At 36.2% G+C, this 21,267-nt stretch overlaps 1 protein-coding gene across 4 annotated transcripts in view; it reads right to left on the bottom strand.

Moving 5' to 3' along the window:
- Positions 1 to 10,449: 10,449 nt before the first annotated feature.
- LOC128017265 (protein AF-9) overlaps positions 10,450 to 21,267 on the bottom strand; it is a 44,354-nt gene continuing 33,536 nt past the window's right edge. For all 4 annotated transcript variants that reach the window (XM_052602564.1, XM_052602566.1, XM_052602563.1 and 1 more), the window contains exons 8-13: positions 16,141 to 16,213; positions 15,743 to 15,881; positions 15,485 to 15,584; positions 13,636 to 13,704; positions 13,181 to 13,252; positions 10,450 to 11,025 (exon numbers count right to left, since the gene is read on the bottom strand). In XM_052602564.1, coding sequence (XP_052458524.1) covers positions 10,894 to 11,025; positions 13,181 to 13,252; positions 13,636 to 13,704; positions 15,485 to 15,584; positions 15,743 to 15,881; positions 16,141 to 16,213 — 585 coding nt within the window. In that variant the 3' untranslated portion in view covers positions 10,450 to 10,893. The remainder of the gene's footprint in view (positions 11,026 to 13,180; positions 13,253 to 13,635; positions 13,705 to 15,484; positions 15,585 to 15,742; positions 15,882 to 16,140; positions 16,214 to 21,267) is intronic.

Genomic DNA, 21,267 nt, shown 5'->3' with positions numbered 1-21,267 from the left:
TATTTTATACATTCTATCTACTGTTTTGTATGTTATGTTTTCTGGGAATAAACACACACACACACACACACTAACGCACACATGCGTATACCAGGGTGCCACAAACAGGGTAATTTTAGTGCGCTATTTAAATGGCTCCTGTCTGCTCAAGCGTGTTCAGATACAGTTACATTCAGTGGCCATATTAATCCAACAGGTGTTAAATCATGTCATCATTAATCATCAAATGGCAGTTCACAGTTTAGAGCTGATTAGTTAGACACCCAAATACAGCTTACATTCTCAGCCAATTTTTCTTGATTAATGAAAGTGTGCTGTAAGTTCTCATCATTGGACTGCAATGTCTTAATCTAATGTAGTTAGAGGGCTTCTTCGTGGTCATCCAGGATTCTCCTTTCCTTTGATTCTGTTAATATATACAGTATAATGACTTCTTTTAAAACTGTCAGTCAGCCTAACCCTAACCCTAACCCTAACAGAGTTAATACATCTTGTTTATACCACTTACTGAGTTAGTTCACAGCAGCCGTGTTAAGGGTTTATCAAGTGGTGTGTGCAGAGTTCAGATAGAGAATCTCACTGATAACCCTGAAACTCATCCTGAGTGTTTGACCATCTGTACGCAGTCATTCGTCATTCACCGCAGCACTGCTCAGAGCCAGGGCAGGGGCTTTCCAGTTTGTTCTGCATATTGATGTCAATGATTGTGAGAATGAGTGTCTAAGGTAAGGTAAGGCCTCTCTAGGGGTCAGATGAACTCAGGGCAGTGCAACTTAAATAAAGCTCTTCTTGCAGCTATTGTATGAAAGTTTAATACATATTTTTATTTCATAGAAATTCTTGGTCAAATAACTTAAAAATGTATTTCAGGTGTTTATAGTAAATGATTAAGACTGACTTTGGTTATATTAATTATATTTATAATATTTTATAGTAGTTCAGGTGGTAACATAACTGGATTAAGTGAAATATTTATTATATTTATTTACATTGAGGTATTTTGCTTTTTCTTAGAAACCAAGGTATATAATGTTTAGTTGACTACCAGTATATTAGATATTAGTAGTGGTCAGTCACCCTAACAACTTGGTTTATATTTGGCATTCCCTATTGCCCTGTCTGTCTGCGGTCTCGTTCATATCTATGCAATAGTTTGAAGCGGTCCAATCATGGCACATTAACCTTCCTGCCAGAATGCAGCGGTTGTCTGGAGAACTATATTAAGTCTGTCTTGCAACTGAGACTTTGTTTGCACAGAAACTCTGTTTTATGACTATCCATATTGAGTGAATGCTTTTTGCCATAGAATGTGTCTGCGATGTGACAGTAAAGTCGCTGGACTGGTCTAATATTCAGAGTCACATTTCACAACTTTTTAGTATCTGTAAGATGGGACATCCACCGCATATATCTGGAGGTCTCTAAAACAAATTTACAGCATTAAAAGATCAACTACAAGTGTCAGTCTAACCTTTGCACTTTTAGACTGAATGCAATAATCAGATGTTATTTAAATGTTTGTAAGACACGTTTAGTTGCTATATTAACAGCTAGTACCTAAAAAAAAGGGAATAAAAGTGTCAAACATTTTTGTTGTTGCCTTGAGCATTAATATGTTACACTGACAGTATTAAAAAGCACATTGGTGATAATCTTCTTGAAACCTAAAATAGATATTACGTTGCTGAGTGTCTGAAGGCATCTGTAAAAGACCTGTGTGTGTTCTTACAGAGAGATGGAAAGATACAGTGAGCTGACAGCGAAACACAAAGTGATGGCAGGAATGCTTCATCTCTGATTCTCAGACATTATTCAAGCACACATATGCACACACTGACCTTCACACAAACCTTACTGAATTTAATACTTTATTGTAACTGTACAATGAAATTCAAAGTGCATCTTTTTGTGGTAGAAAAAGAAAAATGAGTACTCTTTCAGACTTAAGGTTAAGAATTAAGAATAGATTAAGAATGGTTAGTATGTTTATGAAGCTGTTTTCCTTGCCTTAATTAACATCTTGGGAGGTGAAAACCTGCATTTTTGTAAGAAACAAATCCATAAAAAGTGATTTAACTTAAAACCATTCATTCTGGAGGAAATATGAGTCCATAACGCTTCCTCCAGTGAAAAAGTCCTGTATTCTCTCACATTTAATTCCACAAAAATTTGTTTAAAATTGTTTTTGCTCGTAAATGGTGTTCGATCTATGCATATATCTCTCCTGATTCATGTGAAATTATTATTCTTTTTTTTTCACTGGAGAAAGCATTATTATGGATAGACGTATTTTAGCTGGAAGCAACAGTTTGATGTTAAAAATGTCATGATGAATTAGCAAATATTTATTAGTAAATATTCAGCCAATTTTAATTTTGGGGCAGTCTATTCCTTTAACTAGTCTAGATCAGTTAATCATCCATAAAAATATTTTAATAATAAAATCTTTAATTTGGCTACATGGCGTAATAGCAGTATATTTTTATGGCCTTTAGAAGACTATAAGATAAATGCATTCAAATTATATTTTACATTTCCCACTTTATCCACATTTATTGCTTGACTGGACTCTAGTCATATAAATAATATGAAAGAGTTTAATATATTGAGAATGAGATGTACATTTAGTTACTTAATATTTTTCATATGATGTAACATTATGCATTAAAGCTGCATGCACTCAGAGTGCAACATCTGTTTGTTTGACTGATAATATTATATCAAACACATTCCTTTACTGTTTCAATTTGTTAGCAGTCTGTTAGTTTTAATAGGCAACATTTGTGGACATTATTAATCAGTGCACAAGTGTTACAGGTAGAGTGCAGACTTCACCACTAGAGGGCAGTCGAGTGTTAAGGATTTCACATTCCCACCTGACCATCTGTAAAGTACAGTATCGTCAATGTTTCCCTGGATTGTACTACTGTTACCTGTATTTTTATACCATGGTCATCAAATTTCCCACAAAATTGTGTTACTTCAAATTATTGATTATATATTGAAAATATTCTGAATATTAAACACTAGTTTATGGATATCTTTAAAGTGTGAATCATATGCAGTAAAACTCAATGAATTTTCTATTTTATCTTATTGTTTTGTGACCTTGAACATTTATAATAGCATATTACAACTATTTCTGAATGATAACTGAAGATATTTACTGACTGCACAAAATTCAGCCATAAATGACACTTTAAAGTATATTCCAATAGAAAGCTAAAAACATATATTATTGTTTTTAATGTATTTCGCTCAAATAAGTGCAGCCTTGGTGAACATAAGAGATGTCTTTCAAAAACATTTATTCCAAATGTTTGACCAGTATTTATACATAATAAATTATATTGACTATAGCTGTGCAGATATTTGCATCTTGCCTCCAACTGAAAGGTCACTTCAGTACCACTGTCTGTGTTTGTCTACTTTATAGTGAATTTGCCGCAGTCAGCAACGAGACCTGATGAAACTCACTCAGCAGCTGGCCAGAAAGTTCTGACGTCGCTGGGCACATCGGCTCTTTTTCTAAATGACCGGGACATATTGGCTCAGAGCAGCTTGGGGCTGCATTAGGAACGAGAGACTGAGATTGTAGCGCAGGTGGAGGATAGAGGCTATCCTATCTTATCTTATCCTATCCCCTATGTCTGAAACATTTGTTTCGTGGGAGACTGCCGTTATAAATGAATTCAATCGTTTAAGGTCAGAAGTGTTTGCAGATCTTGTCACACATGTTAGCCACTGAGAGGATAAACAACTTACTGTTTGCAAAAACACTTAAGAGATGACATAAGGCATTCATGTCACAATATCTGGGGGATAAATTTTTTATGTTGCATGATGCAAGATTAGATTGGACACCTTTAATAAAAACAAGTCTTAAGGTGCTATTATATAATCGAACAGTCAAACTAATTTTGAATAAATTAATAAACAGATGAAACAAAAAGCCCAGTGGCACGGAGCTTTCAGATTCATCTACTGGAGCAATTTGACTTAACCTCGATAGGTGACGTTATTTTCTGAAGCACTTTGCAATAATGCATTGTTATGTTTATTGCTATTGCAATTCATTATATTTACATAGTGCAACATGATCTGTTAGAGATACAATTTAGCTTGAAATGTCTTGTTCAAGGGGTGTAACTTCATATTGCTCAGAAAAGAAGTGGTATGATATCAAGATGGTTTGTATTCATGGCCAAAGGAACACGACTGTTTCCACTTCTCTTTTCATCAGTGATTAACAGAAGCCCCTGGAGTGAATGAACCCGGGACTGAATACAGTATATCAATTGTATGAACATAACTCTAATTCAAATTATTACAAAAATGAAGGAATACATGTGTTTAAATAAAAACTTTGTTCTGCCAGGGTTTCAGCATGATGACTGTACCTTCCATTTTTTCTTTTTACTTTTCTTTTTCTTTTCTTTTTTATCTATATTCAATTGTGCATTCAATTGTTTGATGACATTAGGATTTTTTAAATAACAAACTGCTGTTATACAATACATATTGATTAATTCATGCTCTCAAATTACTGTCTAGCTCAGCAATACATCAATATGATGATGGCAAATTATTATTATTGATTATTAAGCATTATGCTGCCACAATCAATTCGATGATTGTCAAAAGGGATTACTAACATGCATAGAGTAAATCAGACAACCTTCATAAAAACAATGCCCCCTTGTGGATTATCATTATAGTCAATCATACTAAGACTCCTGCACCTTACTTACCATGGTAATATCAGCAGTGGCATGACTTTTTCAGTCAGGTATGTTGTATCAGCCCAACTTCTGATGTAAACAAACGCAACAGGAAAACGGTAGGCCTATATCAGTTTAGGACTGACTGAAAAAAATAAGTAAAAATTCAGAGACGAGAAAAGAAACACCACAACAGATATAGATTTAAAGCTATGCCCTTTTTTCTACCAGTTTGTAGATTAATTTAGGCTATTAAAATAGGGATTGTAAATAAATTCTTAACTTCTTCTTAAAGGTTACGTTGGCTATGTTTTTAGTCAGGTAATAGCCTATGTCAGCAATTTGGAGGACAATATGTTAATAGCTATAGGCCTAATCAATATTTTCCTGCTTTGAAACATGAAATAAATAGGCTAAATAAGGTAACTGCGGCTTTTTATTTTACAATTCAGATTTGTTTTTTTTGTTTTTTTTTTGCAAGTTGCAAGATATAAACTCGGAACTCTCAAAATTAATCTCACATTTCTGAGTTCATATCTTGCAATTCTGACTTTTTCTCTAAATCCTAAATTTAGCCTGCTTCTGGCATTTAAAGGCACACAATTTCAGTCAGTAGCTGTGAGGTTCTGATTGAGTTTGCAACCGCTGACATGATTGAATCCCACAGTTCTGCTTAAGTTTGCAATGAAATAGACCAAGGTCAGGGTGAAGATAAGTTTGAACCGGACGATCGTGAGGCCACGGTTGTGCTTGTAGTGATTGAAAGCGCGTGTCAAGCCAGCTTAACTGAAACATCCTCCGTCACTTTTGCCCTATAGTCAGCCTTTCATGCTTTGGAAATATGACTCCTACAACAGAATGCATCACATCTACACTATTGTACCTTATAGCGGATTCCAGTTGAAATTATTGCTTCCATTTGGTGGCAAGGCTGACTTTCATCTGATGCATCGTTGACTGGAAGCACAGATGTCCTCAATTCATTAAGAAGTGAGCCCACCCAGTAGAATAACTGGCAGTGGTTGGCTTTTTCCTGTCAGATCTGTTGTTCTGTGAAGAGAGAGCAAGAAAGCTTGAGCTCTGTCATTTGTCAGCTTGCTGGGAAAAGCTTTGAATGGGATTCAAATAGAAGAAGAGATTGTTCCTTAGATCATTGGAATGAAGAAGGAACCATGTTTTTCTCTTCTTCCTAAATATTGGCAAGACACAGACTGAGCAATTATCACTTTTCTGCATTTGACTGGAGCTCCAAATGTGTAATGAAATTACTCTAATGCTCTCATGCCAATATGTAACATCTGTACTGCAGGTTTAGGCTTAATTGCCTCCAAATCACATCATGAGATGAATTCCTAAAAAAACTGCATACTCAGTGCCATTGAACTGGAAAAAAAACTCTTAGCCTTTTAATAATCAGTGTTATGGGATCATAAACAGTGTATAAAAAGTTTTGATGCATCACACCAACCATGATTTCCATTATTGTACACTTTCAGAAAAAAAGGTTCAAAAGCTGCCACTGGGATTCAAAGGTATAAACGTATATTTTAGGTTACCATTTTAATATGTACACTGTGATATGCACCTTTTATGGTACTAATATGCATCCATTAGGGGTAAATATGGTACAAATGTGTATGTTTTTAAAGGGTAATGTAACTTGGCAATGCAATTCAGGATCTGTAAATAAAATGAGATTAGCAGGAATGAAATCATTATAAAAACATTTATGAAATCATTTTATCATTAAAATTTTTTTTTTAATTAGTATTTAAACTTATTTAAACTTCAAAACTTAATTATATATTTTTTTCCAATGTCTAAAGCCATTTATTTAAAGTTTCTTTTGACAAACTGGATGATTTTGAATTTCAGTTTGCAGTTCAAATTCAGGATTTGATTTGGATTTTTTTTTTTTATTCAATTCTGAATGAACAGGAAGTCTGGTTTGCTTTTTAGTTTGCAGTTAGTTCTTTCTTTCGATGTCTGAGTGTAATGAGCGTTTTTATCTCCGTATTTGTTGTGGCTGGTAAACCAAAGCCAATAAGACTGCAGACCTAAGCAAGACCCCTGAAGTGTTTTTGAAGAAAGCCATCTACTTCCAGTCTTAACCAGATTGTGTCTATGTATAAGTGCTTTTTTGGTCATTCTCTCAGGGCCCCCCACCCCCTCCTTTGAGGAGGGTTTAGCAAGTGCAGCTTTGTGAGTGTGCGAGGGAGAGTGTGGGTGCACTCTCACAGCCGGGTGGGCCGGCTGGGGGTCACGGGTCACTGGCCCGCCCAACTTCCATCAAGAAGAACAAAGCATCGGCCAAATGAAAGAGCAGGTTGGGACTTGGTTCAAGTTCAAGGGTCCGGCCCCACATTTGGGGCTTACCAGGGGCTGAAATACATAGAGAAAGAAATAATCAAATAATAATCAGATCCTCAGCCTTCTGGAAAACCGTTCATGTGCGAACGTTCGACGTCCCTCTCACGAGGAGCCTGAACGAAGATACGTCCTCCCATTCACATTCATTGCTTTTTCTCCATCACTTTGAAGTCTGCTTACTTTTGTTCTTTACATAACTCGATCTGATTTTTTTGAAAAAGCTGATTTGTATGCCTTTCCAGTGACATAGCTGCCACCCAGAATTCTTCACAAGGAGGTGGAAGAGAGGTCAAAGCAAACAGACGTCTCAAAAAGAGGCCCAGGTATGACTGAGCTAGAACATATGATAAGAGACCTTTGAATTATTGTCACTATGTGCACATTTGCGCACAATGCAGGATTAAAGGCTTGCTGGACCAAATCACTATAGGAAGTTGAGGAAGTTGGGGATGGGGCTTTTTTTGGTTTTCTCTCTCGATTAATTTCCCGCCTAAACCACTTACTCCCGGGCTGACAGATTACACAGATGGACAAATATTTGCTCTGGTTTTGTTCCAGTGTAATTGTGAAGCTTGTATGTGGCTTCAGTTCAAATTTTCACAGGGAGTTTCTCCAAAGCAGAGAGATAAACGAGTACATCTTTATGCTTAATTTAACAATTTTAATTTAGAATTTAACGATTGTTTTAGTTTTGATTTAGTAAGTTGAATTTGAATCACTACAGAAGAAATTACGAATATAAAATATCAATGTTTTAATAATTTAAAATAATTATTAATTTCTCTCTCTCTCTCTCTCTCTCTCTATATATATATATATATATGTGACATTCATTTTAATACTAATGTTATAATTGAATTGATCTGAATCCTGTAATTTAAAATACAGATCTGCTTTCTGCACTGTAAAATGTAAACAAAATTTGACTTCAAAATTTCACATGAATTTTAATGTGTCGCCTGCCGTTTCTTAACCATTAACAGAGAAATCCACTAGATATTTCTGATTGAAAATTGTTTTTACACCAATTCTTTTCAGTGTGTTAGACTGTAATTCAACTCAAGTTGAGGAATTTCAGATGTGAACGGTACACAACATTGATGAATAAATCAGTTTCTGGCTTTTGAAATGGAAATGGAAAGCTGGAAAATCCTGAATTCCTTTTCCTTTTAATGACGTAGTTTATGCCATTTTAACTGCCCTTCAAATGCTCCGCTGCATCTTTTCTCTGCTCATCAGACTTGTGCCAGGAAGATGACAAATGTACTGCTATGTCTTCTGTGGGAGCTGATTTCTAAGGTCTCTCCTTTGTTTTATAGGAGGAAATGGTATTTGGAAGCTCAAACAGGATGTCCCGCTGTTCGTCCTGACTGTGAACCCCCACCCAACACTGTGAAATGGCTTAAGTTAATCCAGGATCCTGAAAGCAGTGCAGTTTTTTTTCCTTCCTCTTGTTCTTCGTCATTTAGAAAGCTTCAGGGAAAGAAGGGGACACAAGGATTTCCTTCTGGTGTGTCTCAAACCCAGACAGACTACCCGCGGGGCGAGACTATCTCCATGAACGTGAGCAGTGTTTCTGTCCAGCATTTGAGGAGGCGCACTTGAAAGAGCCACAGTTGAAATAAAGCATTTCATGTCAGATAAAACTATCTCAGATTAATTTATTTCAGCCATCTCTATAAATTATAAAAAACGGATAAAGGTAAAAACTCATTAACGTACTCCTCGATCTAGAGATGGAATTTGCTCACAACACAAACCAACTACATAATGGAGATGACTCGGACTCTGAAAACCTTAAGCCTGTTAGAGATGTGTTCACACTTCCCATCCCTCAGCCTCTGTGAATCACTGAACAACAGAGGCTTTGTAGAGCTGAGTCTTGAGTCTAGCAGTGGTCATTTGAAGCATTCACTATTACTGGAGCTCCAACCGCTTCTTCCTGAATCAGTCGGACACTTGAGGCCTGAAGTCCACAGATAATAGCTTGCAATTCCAAAGTTTTCATGGCTATAAACAAGGAATGTCTGTTTTAGAGGCTTTGTAATGTGCAACCAAAGCATGAGGGGTAAAATTGTGAACTTCTGCAAGTTCACCTAAGTCATCAGTATTATAAATTATCATTACTATTATTTAAAAGTTTTAAGAATGGCTCATGAAAGTCCTGGAGGTATCAATTATAACGGGTCACATTTTTCGTAAAGTGTGCTTATGAATGTGGAATGGAGTTATGTAACTGAAAAATTTGCCAGATATTATGGTGAATTACAATTTATTGAGCTATATAAACAATTTGAACTTTATATTTAAATAATAATTAAAAAACCTTTTAAAAACTTTGCAACTACACCCTCACCCCTTCATACATTCATATGAAAAATTAAAAATAACCAAAAATATGCCAGTTAAAATGTATGCAAGTGCAAAACTACATGTTGAACCCACGTGGACGTTTCTGTCTTCAGCTGTACTGAACATTTCATCATCTTTTGAGGACTTTGATTATCACCTCCTTTTCTATTAAAAGGCTTTTAATAATTCATATTATGATCAAGAACTTTCTACAGGAAGCATGTCAGGTCCTTCAAAGAAAGGTAAGATAATCATTTTTTTTTACCACATATAAGTTTATATACACATATAAACTTTATATAATGATAGATAAACTAGAAGCTGAAGAGAAAATGAATCTGGGAAATAAACGATTATAAAGTGTACAAGGCATGATTTTCATTTCAGCAAAAAAATTTTTTTTTTTTAGTTATCTGATAAATTCAAACACTTCACAGTGCTCCACCATCACTTCTGGCTGGCTCATCTTGTGAACGTGGTTGCTTTTGCACAAAGCAGAACTTGAGTGCTACAACTCGACTGCACTCACACTGGCCTATCAAATGATCGAATTAAAAACCAAAAAACAATGGAACTGAAAAGTAAACTGTGATAACTTCTGGAATTCCTCAGATTAACAAAGAACTCCCAAACTACAATTAAGACTTGGCTCTTCTCCAGTGGTTTGGGGACAACCAATGGACAGCCATAGGGGTGAACTGTGGTCCCCAATAACATTAGAAGATTCAATAATACACATTCTTACTGCAATAACGTTAAGAAACATTTAGGATAATTGTCATTGGATTTGCTTAAGAATCTGCCTTCTTCCAGATGATACACTGAAAACCATTATAATATTGTTAATTATTTAACAGGGAAACATTTTAGAAAGAGTTTGCAGACAATGTGCAATTCATTGATTAATAGGGCTTAAAGTCTTCCTCCATCCAGCATAATCTGAAACCGTTCATTTTACATGTGGTACAGCATGAAAATCATTGCTTGTGATGCATAAAAACAGACGTTTCATTGCAGATGAGATGATGTTCCCAAGTGCTTGCACAAGTTTAATATCATTTGCACTTACACACACACAAACACACACTTGAAACTCATACTCAATAAATAGACAATGGGATAAGGCAGTGTTGAAACATGCATTCATCCCAAAAAACTTATCAAACATTCATACAATATACACAAATGTATTCTGTTTCGGAGCAAGAACATTTTTTGGCAATGTCGGATTATCAAGGCTTTTTGGGTGAAGTCCAGGTGAAGCATAAGGATCTCCAGACTCATGTAATAATGTTTTCAATTTCGGAGGCCTTTCGAGAGACGAGAGGAGATCTGGAATGAAAGCGGATCCTTTCCATTGCCTTACAAGTTTCAATTTAGGAGAAAAAACAAAGGGAGGACAAAAGGAAGGTGTGATATTCCTCCTCGTGGCAGCCAGCTGCACAATTCTTCAAGATGATCCGGAAGTCTCCAGGTAGCTTTGCAGCTTCCGAACTGTGGTTTTGTCCAGAGAGCAGAGGTCAAAGTCAAAAGTTGTGTTTGTGATGTGAAAGTGTCCCGTTTCCTCAATGAGATTCACAATCTGCAAGAAAAAAAAGAGGGAATCTGATTATGACGGGGGGTGGGGGCAATCCGTTCACCTTTACATTTGATAAAAAAGCTCCACTGACAGTGTGCAGCCTCCGTTTGCACGATATCTCAAAGTCTGATTGTAATAAAGGCAGATGCTTTACCAAAGCAGCCTGTTATTGGTTCCAGCCCTTGCTGCTTCAGAAGAGGGGCTGAATTGGTGATTATGTAGAGAAGGGGGGGCTGCAGAGTGGCCACATGAATTAAACTAAGCCGTAATGGGACCCAAACCTGATCGGTTTCGCACTACAAAGCGAAAGCCGCATATGGAAGGAATTTCTTCAGTTTCCCCTTGAATGCAGGCCAGAAACACAGGGAGACCCAGAGGCCTGTTATGACACTGAAGATAAAAGTCAGTGGTTCCTGAAGCCTGGACAAACAACCATGGATATACTGCTGTTGTTTAAAATTTAAGAAGTTTAAGTAGACAAAAATCTATTGTAAAAGTTAATATAAGACAGGAAATGTAATCAAACATAATATTATATTTAAAAAAGAAGAAATATTAATAAAATATCTAAAAAGACTGATGGATTATATAGTTATATATAGATTATATAGTGCTGATGGGCTACGCTGCACAATAGACTTCGAGACAGATGATGCCATACAAAGGTTGTTGGTTCGAGTCCCACCAGAGTCATAGCCTAATGGTTAGAGTCAGATTTATGACCCAAATGTTGAAGGTTCGAATCTCAGGTCTGGGAGGAATTGTCTGTGGTGGGGAGTGAATGTACACTCGGTGTTATCTTCCACCCTCAATACTACAACTGAGGTGAGAGTTTTGAGCAAGGCACTGAATCCCAAAGTGCTCCTTGAGTGCCGCACCAATATGACTGCCCACTGCTCTGGGTGTGTGTTCACAGTGTGTGTGCACTTGGATGGATTGATTGCAGAGCACTAATTCAGAGTTTGGGCCACCATACTTGGCTACATGTAACTTCACACTAGTTCCATGGTGGTTCCATGGTTATATATTTAAAATTGTAGATATAAATAATAAGAAGTTACAATAAAAAAAAAATATAATAAAATATTTAACCTTATAATTTACATGTACCGATTATTTAAACTAATTAAAAGCAAATTAATAACTATTAGAATTGCATAAATGAGGCTATGAGATTAATGGGATTAAAAAAATAATTAAATGATACTCTAAATATGAAGCAGAAACCACCAGTAGGTGGCGACAAGTCACAGTATTAATGAGTCATTCATTCAACCGATTCCTTCAAACTGCTGATACATTCAGAGAAAAAAAAAGACTGAGCAACTGTGTACATTCAACTACTTTCATTAGCTAAACTATATCATATTACATAAATATACAAACCCATATAGGGGGGTATCCTTAATTTTAGTGGCACATAACTGCATTCTAATAGGATAGACCATGTAGTCAGTCAATCATCCAGTATCAAGTTCGTCAATTGAATTTTTGTGAGAAATAATGTCCCTCAAAAAAACAATTTCTTGTGGCCAGAATAACAACGAATAAAGCTTGCCAATGACATCAACAAATTTTCCAGTTTGCGTTAAGGGCTAATCATGGAAGTTAATCAATGCCATATCTTATTGCAGAGGAGGCTGATTATTTCACAAAACTGCAGGATTAGCTTGATTAAGATGTACGTTTGAATCGCATTTGGAACATCTTCCAGACTTACACCGCAACAGGCTTTGCAACAGAAGGGCATGGCAAAAATTGCTTGGAACAAGAGAAGTATTACTTTCCATTGTGTCAAAGCAAATAGGGCTCAAAGATCAGGAATTATGGGCTGCAAAGAGTTTACTTGGCAAGCAGCACTTGAAGGAAGAGAAAACCTGCTGTTACCAGTATGATTTATCACAGCCAGATATTCATTGACATGTTAATGCTGTGGATAATAACTTTAAACTTTACAGGTTTCTAAATTTTTAGGTAAAGCACTCAGTTTCCTTGGACATCGACAGGGAAGTGTCCCTTCTCATGTTCCCTCATAAAGGGAACACAAGGAATACTGCACTGCGTCTCATGTGCAAAGGTCCCTTAGTGCAACTGTCTGTGCAGAAGTGAGTGATTTAGGAAAGCTGACTTCTGACAGTACATGCTTCTCATTTATTACCTGCTGTAATATGTGCCTTTCCCTTAGTGCCATTAGTCTTCTGTGAAGCTCAACCAGTTCATCCAAGTATGCCTGCAGATCGAGATGTTAGATTAATCGATAAAAAAGGAGACATGTTACAGATTGATCAATCATGCTCTTACTAAATGTGGCATGTCTAAAATGTCATGGTGTCCTGCACTGCAGTGGTTTCGACTGTTTTTGCTTTTTAGACCCCAAGTGGCAAAATAAAACATTCATCTAAATTGTTTAATACACAGTTTGCTTACAATAAAACCTTTACATGTATTAATATTAAAATGACAGGCCTAGTATGTCATTATCCCTGCAGCTCAAACAGCAAAGTGCTAGCAAACCCCTGGGATTCCCAAGAAAATTGAAAGTATTTGATGCTTAAAAACATGCCATATGACATATAATGTTGCACATATGCATTAAAAAAGAAGACTGATTACCTTGTCACAGTCAATGTTTTTATTTTTGTCCATCTTTGCTTGTTTCATAGGACTCTTCACCTCAAGTATCTGCAAAATTGTCACAATTTAAAAAAAACATTACAACACACACATACATCTCATTGTTCAAATGTTTGGAGTTGGTAATATTTTATAATGGTTCTGAAAGAAGTCTAGCCAATGCACCATTTATTTGCTCAAAAATACATGAGAAAAAAGAAAGAAAAAGCACATTTGACAGTAGCTTGAGTTTACAATAGTAGTGACTTGAGTTAGGATAGAGATGTAAATCTGTAATAATTGTAACAACCACATTTTAATTATGGTGAAATTTAATTATACTGATGGATTGTTTTATTAAAATGAACCACTGGTCTTCCATAGTAAGAAACATTTAAAGCATTTTTGTCTATATGGAGCCATTTGGCAGCTTAAAGCCAAATGAAGTGTGGGTAAAATGTGACATATGCAGTTTCTGGATCCACCAAGCCTGCTCTCTTAAAATTCGTAAGCATAAATACTGTTATGAAAGAGTGTTCTAGTAGACTTATTTACACACACACACACACACGCGCGCACACGCACACACCAGTCACAAAAAGTGAGATAATGTTTTGTATTGTTCTTTTTGATTATTTCAATAAACCTGTTTTTGAAGCATACTTCATGGTGAATTTTTATTTTGATGATTATATCTGACAACTAAGCAAAATTCCAAATTCAGTATCTCAGAAAATGTAAATATTGTGAAAAGGTTCAATATTGAAAACACCTGGTGCCACACTCTAATCAGCTAATTAACTCAAAACACCTGCAAAGGCCTTTAAATGGACTCTCAGTCTAGTTCTGTAGGCTACGCAATCATGGGGAAGACTCCTGACTTGACAGTTGTCCAAAAGACGACCACTGACACCTTGCACAAGGAGGCCAAGACACAAAAGGTCATTGCAAAAGAGGCAATCACATTAATAGAGAGACGAAAGGGAAGGAAAAGATGTGATAGAAAAAAAGTGAACAAGCAATAGGGATAACCTCTCCCTGGAGAGGACTGTGAAACAAAACCCATTCAAAAATGTGGGGGAGATTCACAAAGAGTGGACTGCAGCTGGAGTCAGTGCTTCAAGAACCACTACACACAGACGTATGCAAGACATGGGTTTCAGCTGTCGCATTCCTTGTGTGAAGCCACTCTTGAACAACAGACACCGTGCCAAAGCTTCCAGTAACTGGTTGAAGGACCATGGTATCTCTGTTCTTAATTGGCCAGCAAACACGCCTGACCTTAAGCCCATAGAAAATCTATGGGGTATTGTGAAGAGGAAGATGCGATATGCCAGACCCAACAATGCAGAAGAGTTGAAGGCCACTATCAGAGCAACCTTGGCTCTCATAACACCTGAGATACTGAATTTGGGATTTTCCTTAGTTATAATCAACAAAATTAAAAGAAATAAACATTTGAAATATATCAGTCTGTATTTAATAAATGAATATAATATACAAGTTTCACTTTTTGAATGGAATTAGTAAAATAAATCAACTTTTTGATGATATTCTAATTATATGACCAGCACCTGTATTTGACATCAACTTATGAGGGCTGTGATATTCTTGCAGAGGTTTGAATTGGTGCTTTTTGTAGTTAATAAATGTGGGTGCTTTGTATACAATTCTGATCACTCGAGCTTAAAGATTCAGCTAGTTACAAATGCTGAAACAAAAACCCTTATGAACTGTTGACAGTTTAATTTCTTTTACCTCCACATATAATTTCAACTCATTCTCTCTAAGCACAAGAGCTGATATGGAAGAGTGAAGTCACAGTTAGATGAGAGATGTTTGTGCTCACCTGATTATTGGCGGTTTTCAGTAGAGGTTGGGGGTCATTATGGGGCAGTGGTGAAGAGGCAGAGCTATTTTCACTGTCACTGCCGTCACTTAAACTCACCCTGCAAAATGCGTGGCAGATATTCACCATTCATTATCCCCTTCTCAGTATCTTCACATCAGCTACACAGCATGGTATGCAGGCACGGATATACAAAATTGTCTTTTCCCACCTCTGCAGCCAGGGTTAGTTAGTTGGTGGTTATTGATAGATATTTACCTGCGGTGGCGATGCGTCATCTGCATGTGTAAAGGTCGCTCCATGTCTGAGTCCATGTCATTATCGTCCTCCTCTTCCGAATCCTCTTCGTTTTCATCCGAGTGCAAATCTGGGACCACCGACCGCAAAGGACCCAATACTACAGGTGAATAAGAAAAAGCAAATGTCTACAAAAGCATAATATTTGAACATTTTTGATCCCAAAGTCATAAGATGCATTGCACACACATCCATAGTAAGATTTCTGTAATATTAGTAAAATAAACTAATATATTGGTAGTAAAGTGTACTCTTTGGGTAAAAAAAAAAAGGGACTTGACACACTGACCCATAATAAGGCCAGGCTTTCTCCAAGCTAGCCAAAAGCAGAAGGATGTGGCAAATATCGGAAAGGTTACCTTGCCGTTTGTGTGTGCGTCCAAAGCTGGAGCTCGAACTGGAACCGGAGCTGGCTGGACTGGGCTGATCCGACTAGGAAAGAAGGCAAAGTACCAACTCAATAAAAATAATAATAATACCAATGTCAAATCATTTTGATTTTGTGTGCTCAAGAAGTCTGACCATGAAATGATGTGGGAAATAAGCACTTTCTGATATCTCCCAATATACTGACTCTATCACACAACATTGACATCAAAAAGACATTTACTAAGCATTTTCTAATGACACAAAACTGGTTATGCAGTCTTATAATTACAAATCCACGGTGAAGTTACCTCAGGGGGCAATATTTTAAATCTGAAAGAGAACCAGATGCAGTTAGTTGTGAGGCTATTTCCATGATCTTCTGTTCCACACTAGAGGCTTTGAAGGGTTTACGTGTCACTTCCTCACTGTAAATCAGGGGGTTCCTCGGTCACCCGATCTAATGAAGCCTGATTTATGGTCACACAGTTCCCTTTGGGGCAATGTTCACACTAAACCTTCCTACTCACACATGACTCTTCACTTTGAGTGCAAATTAAAAAAAAAACCTATATAAAAAGTTTAATATGCAAAGGACACCATTAATCCAAATGTTGAAATGACACCAAAACAGATTTTAGCTCTCCGTACTGCTGAAACATGAATAGTGGTCATTGTTGAAAATAAAAAAACAAAAGTGAAGGGAATGAGACACTTATTCATGGAGTAAGTTCATCAGGCTGAGGTTAAACTAGATTTAGAGGAGGTCTCTTTGAACTGTTGAATCTGTAGATTAATTGTTGAGGATCCCACAATTTATGAGGCACTTTTGAACTCGTTGGGCAATATCTCACTACAGAGCCAAGCCTCTCAGAACAATGGGACTGTGATTGATTGGATACATGGGCGGAAAAGAGCAGACATGTTTTAAAGGGCCCCTCTATTTGGTTTTAGAGACACATGCACCATGTTTATTGAAAATACCTTTAAAATGTAACCCATCACATCTTGTGCTCTTTTGCGGTATGAACAGTTATCCTTGTTAAAGACATGTTTAATAGCAGTAATGTTTGATCCAAGGTTTCTAGTTCTGGTAAATTTAAGACATTTTCTAGACCTTTTTTAAGACCAAAAAAAAAAAAACTTCTGAACATTAAATTTAAGACATAAAAATAAAAAGACATAATTGTTAGTCTTAACTTCTGATGAACATGATGTTCTTCTTTCAATATTTTTGTCTTGTTTTCCAGTGTCTTAATATTCATAAATAAAGATGACATAAGATAAGAATACAATAAGACAAGATATGAAGAGATAAGAGGAAAAGAAGTCTTGTTTAAAAAAAAAAAGATCAAAATGAAGTGTTTATGATTAAAACGAAGAAATATCTGCTGATGGGCTCAGAAAAAATCTACTTAATTCAAAGGAAAACATGTTTCCATTCACTATCAACAGATATTTGTTCTTGTTTGAAGCATAAACGCATTAATCATGTTCATTTTACAGAAAATCATTTCTTCATCTTGCATCAAGTAATGCATCTTGATTTAATGATGTTTAGATATTTGTATTGGAACATGACAAAAATACTGAGGAAAATATCCTTTTTCCATCGCTTTACAGAATTTTCTTTAAATGCAATTGTTCTTTCACAGTCAAAAGAAATTTATTTTAGCTCTGTAATATTTTATTAAGACCAAAATAAGATATTCAGGATATATTATGCTAGGACATGATTGAACCATCAGGAATTGTGAAAAGTGGGCGTTTGGCAGTAAATGCTGCTGGTAACTGTTGGTTGAAACCTAACTGGCCTCGAGGGCAGAGCAAAAAAATGATAAGTATGAAATTATAAAATGTATTTGGCATAACTGAGGTTCAATGCACAATAAGACTAGGAGCGTGCAATAAGAAAATAAATATGAACAATTTTGATTAGACTGGCTCACTTGTGCAACAATGATACAGTATGGACATTATATACTTTTCAGCGTAGTCTGCAATTATTGTAAATGTGTCCACCTGACAATACAAAAAAATAATAATACAAATGCACATCCATGCTGCTTTCCAAACAAATAAAGGTCATTAAAATATATGACAATAATCATTATTCATATAGCATTGACAAAAGAGAAGGTTAACGTGGTCCTTGCTAAGAAAACAGTTTCAAAGAGAGGCTCGTGAAAACGGCCTGTTCTAACAAAGCAAAAATGAATGTAATGATGTTCTTTTAAAATTACATTCAGTACAACAAAGATGTGAGCTGTAAGTGGAGCGAATTGCATTGAATAACTGCAATCCACAAAGACTTCCCGACCAAATGGAAGTATAATACAAATCAGGCTTATTGTGGCAAATGGGGCCGAGGATAAAAGAGTAAGAAAGGCGCTCTGTTACAATTGCTTTCCTGACTTTCCATTTGGCTTAAGTTTTGAGGTTTAAAGTTACTTTAAAGTCCACTGTTTTTCTTCGCTGCACTCACGTTAAGTTTAAATTTGTACTCTAGTTGGATACACATTTTACAAGCTTGCTGAAATTGCATGGGGTGGAGGAACATTTTGAGCACTCGGGGAAAAACCAGCAAGGAAGTTCAATGCGAAACTGTTAAGCTAATTCCTCTTGGAGAGCGGCCCGAGAGGAAATCTAAAAGAAGCTATTAAAGTTAATCTGAATTAATTTGTTTACATTCTTCTCTGATGAGCACTTGGTGAAACTGAATCAGGTCTCTTGAACTAAAATGTACAAGCAGATGCCATTCAGCTCCTCAGCGAATGGAGAAAGTGAGTGTGGGATTTACACAAACCCCAAACTCAAGTATTAAACTGTTTTTTTTTTTTTTTAAATGGATGTACATTATACTTGGGGTCAGTTTAAAGAAATAAATACTTTTATTCAGCAAGGATGCATTATATTGATCAAAAGTGACTGTAAAGACAATAAATGCTTTGAACTTTTTATTCATCAAAAGAATCCTGGAAAAAAGGATCAGAGTTTCCCCAAAATGGAACCCCAACTATTTTCAACATTGATCTTAACAGGAAATATTTCTTGGGCAATAAATGAGCATATTAGAATGATTTCCGCAGGATCAGGGGACACTTTTACAATGTGTAACATTTTACAGTATTACTGTCTTAGTGTTTTTGATCAAATAAACGCATCGTTGGTGAGCATAAGAAACTTCTTTATTGATAACCTCAAATTTTGGAGCTTCCTGTTATTTTTTAAGCACTCTGAATAAAAATGCATGTTGTATACAGTGAAATGGGAGAGGGGGGAAAATCCCACAAACTAGTTATGAATGAGAGCCATATTTATAGAGAGAATTTGTTAGCAACTACAAATAAACAAATAAATAAATAACCATCAACAACATATATTCATCATGGCGGTGAGTTCTGTTAGAACATACAACACTCACTCATCTTTGTTAAATGTAGAAATCTAGTTTGTTTTTGTCTTGTTCTGCCCTTACTTCAAAATTACAGTTACTGTGCAATAACTACAGTAATTTTCAAATTCTCCTTTCCAAACAATGTGTTCAATTCATCTCCTTATACAGCACCCGCCTAAAACCATTCACCACAGGCATTCTCACAGTGCCTTAAACCTAGAGAAATACAGCAAGGAATCAAAGGCAGAACATAACAGGGCGCTATAAAACGGTTACGTCTCACTCACTGGACTGGGGGTGACAGTGGTGCTAGTGAGAGTTGCTGGCTGGCAGGGGGCAGGTGCTAAAAATCTCCCGTAAAGAGAGTTCAACAATAGGGGCTGCCAAACGTCCTGCAAGCAGGGTGGTAAAGGCACTTAACTTCAAACCCTCTCCGAACCTGTTGAAGAGCAAAGTTGTTTCTTTGAAGTTCCTTTGCCCTTCATTCTCACTTTTTTTTTTTTTTCAGTCTGCATTTTACTGCCTGTTTGTCCGTCTGCGAGCCTGGCTGACATCAAAAGCATGGTCAGGGTTTTGCACCATAAATTAAGCTGCCTTTCCACTATGGGCCGCACCCCTCTGCCCAAACAAGACGCTTGTAAAAGCTCATTGAAGAATCCCTGCAACCCTTAGACAATAAAACCGGTGTCGTCACTCCTAAGGAAAGGTTCGCGGGTCTTTAAGCATGAAGCTCATCTGGAGAGATGCCTGAGAACATGAAGAGAGAAAGAGAGGCCTTGCTGTCACTCAAACTTGAGTAATGGCAGAGCTGTGGCTATGCAGTAAAATGCTACATTACTTTTTGTATTTTTAATTTTTTTTAGAGCTAATAAAAAAAAGAGACTTCCATTAACATGAACTCTGTTTGCAATTCGCGGTGACATGCAGACCACCAAACTAAAATGATGCACTAAACAAGTAGAGCTCCGAACACACACATATGAATTATTAAACAAGGATATGTCTGTTAAATGCTGTCACAATACTAAATGTGGTGCTTCAATGGCGTGGCGTTTACAGAGATGTGTCAGCACCAGTGCTGGGTAGATTACATGCAAATTGTAGTCTGATACTGATTCCAAATTACATGACAAACATTGTAGTTAGTAACGTAATCCATTACATCAGACTACTTTTTGATTACTTTTAGATTACTTTTCGACCTGACATGTTTATCACATGACTTAAGTTAATCTTGTATAATATTGACTTGAAATGAAAAGACTTTGACTTTTCTATTTTATAAAAAAATTAATAATATAAAAATAAATAAAAGATGAAAAATTAGGATCAGGGAGAATCAATAAATTACCAAAAAATTAAAATAAAGGCTACAGTGTGAACAATATGTAATCAATAAAAAAGTAACTAGTCTGGTTAAAAGAATTTTAAAATGTAATCTAATCCAATTACAATTACTTCGTTTTTGGAATCTGATTACATAATCCAGCACTGGTCAGCACAATATACAGTTGTTATATGAATTATGATTGTCAAAAGAATCATTTAAAAAAAAAATTGTTTTACCGGTTATGGACTTAAATGCTCATAATGACTCTTCAAAAGTCTGTTTTGGGGTAAAATGCTGTAATAAACACAAAAAAGAAAGACCTTCTTCTTCCCATGAGCTTTACGGGGTCAGCAGAGGCAAAGCAGGTGGTCACTAGCAGCACCGTGCACACAG

The sequence above is a fragment of the Carassius gibelio genome, chromosome A7 (genome assembly GCF_023724105.1).
Source record: "Carassius gibelio isolate Cgi1373 ecotype wild population from Czech Republic chromosome A7, carGib1.2-hapl.c, whole genome shotgun sequence".
In the NCBI taxonomy this organism is placed as follows: Eukaryota; Metazoa; Chordata; class Actinopteri; order Cypriniformes; family Cyprinidae; genus Carassius; species Carassius gibelio.
Note: the sequence above shows the minus strand (reverse complement) of the source record. Positions and strands in the feature narration are given on the sequence as shown.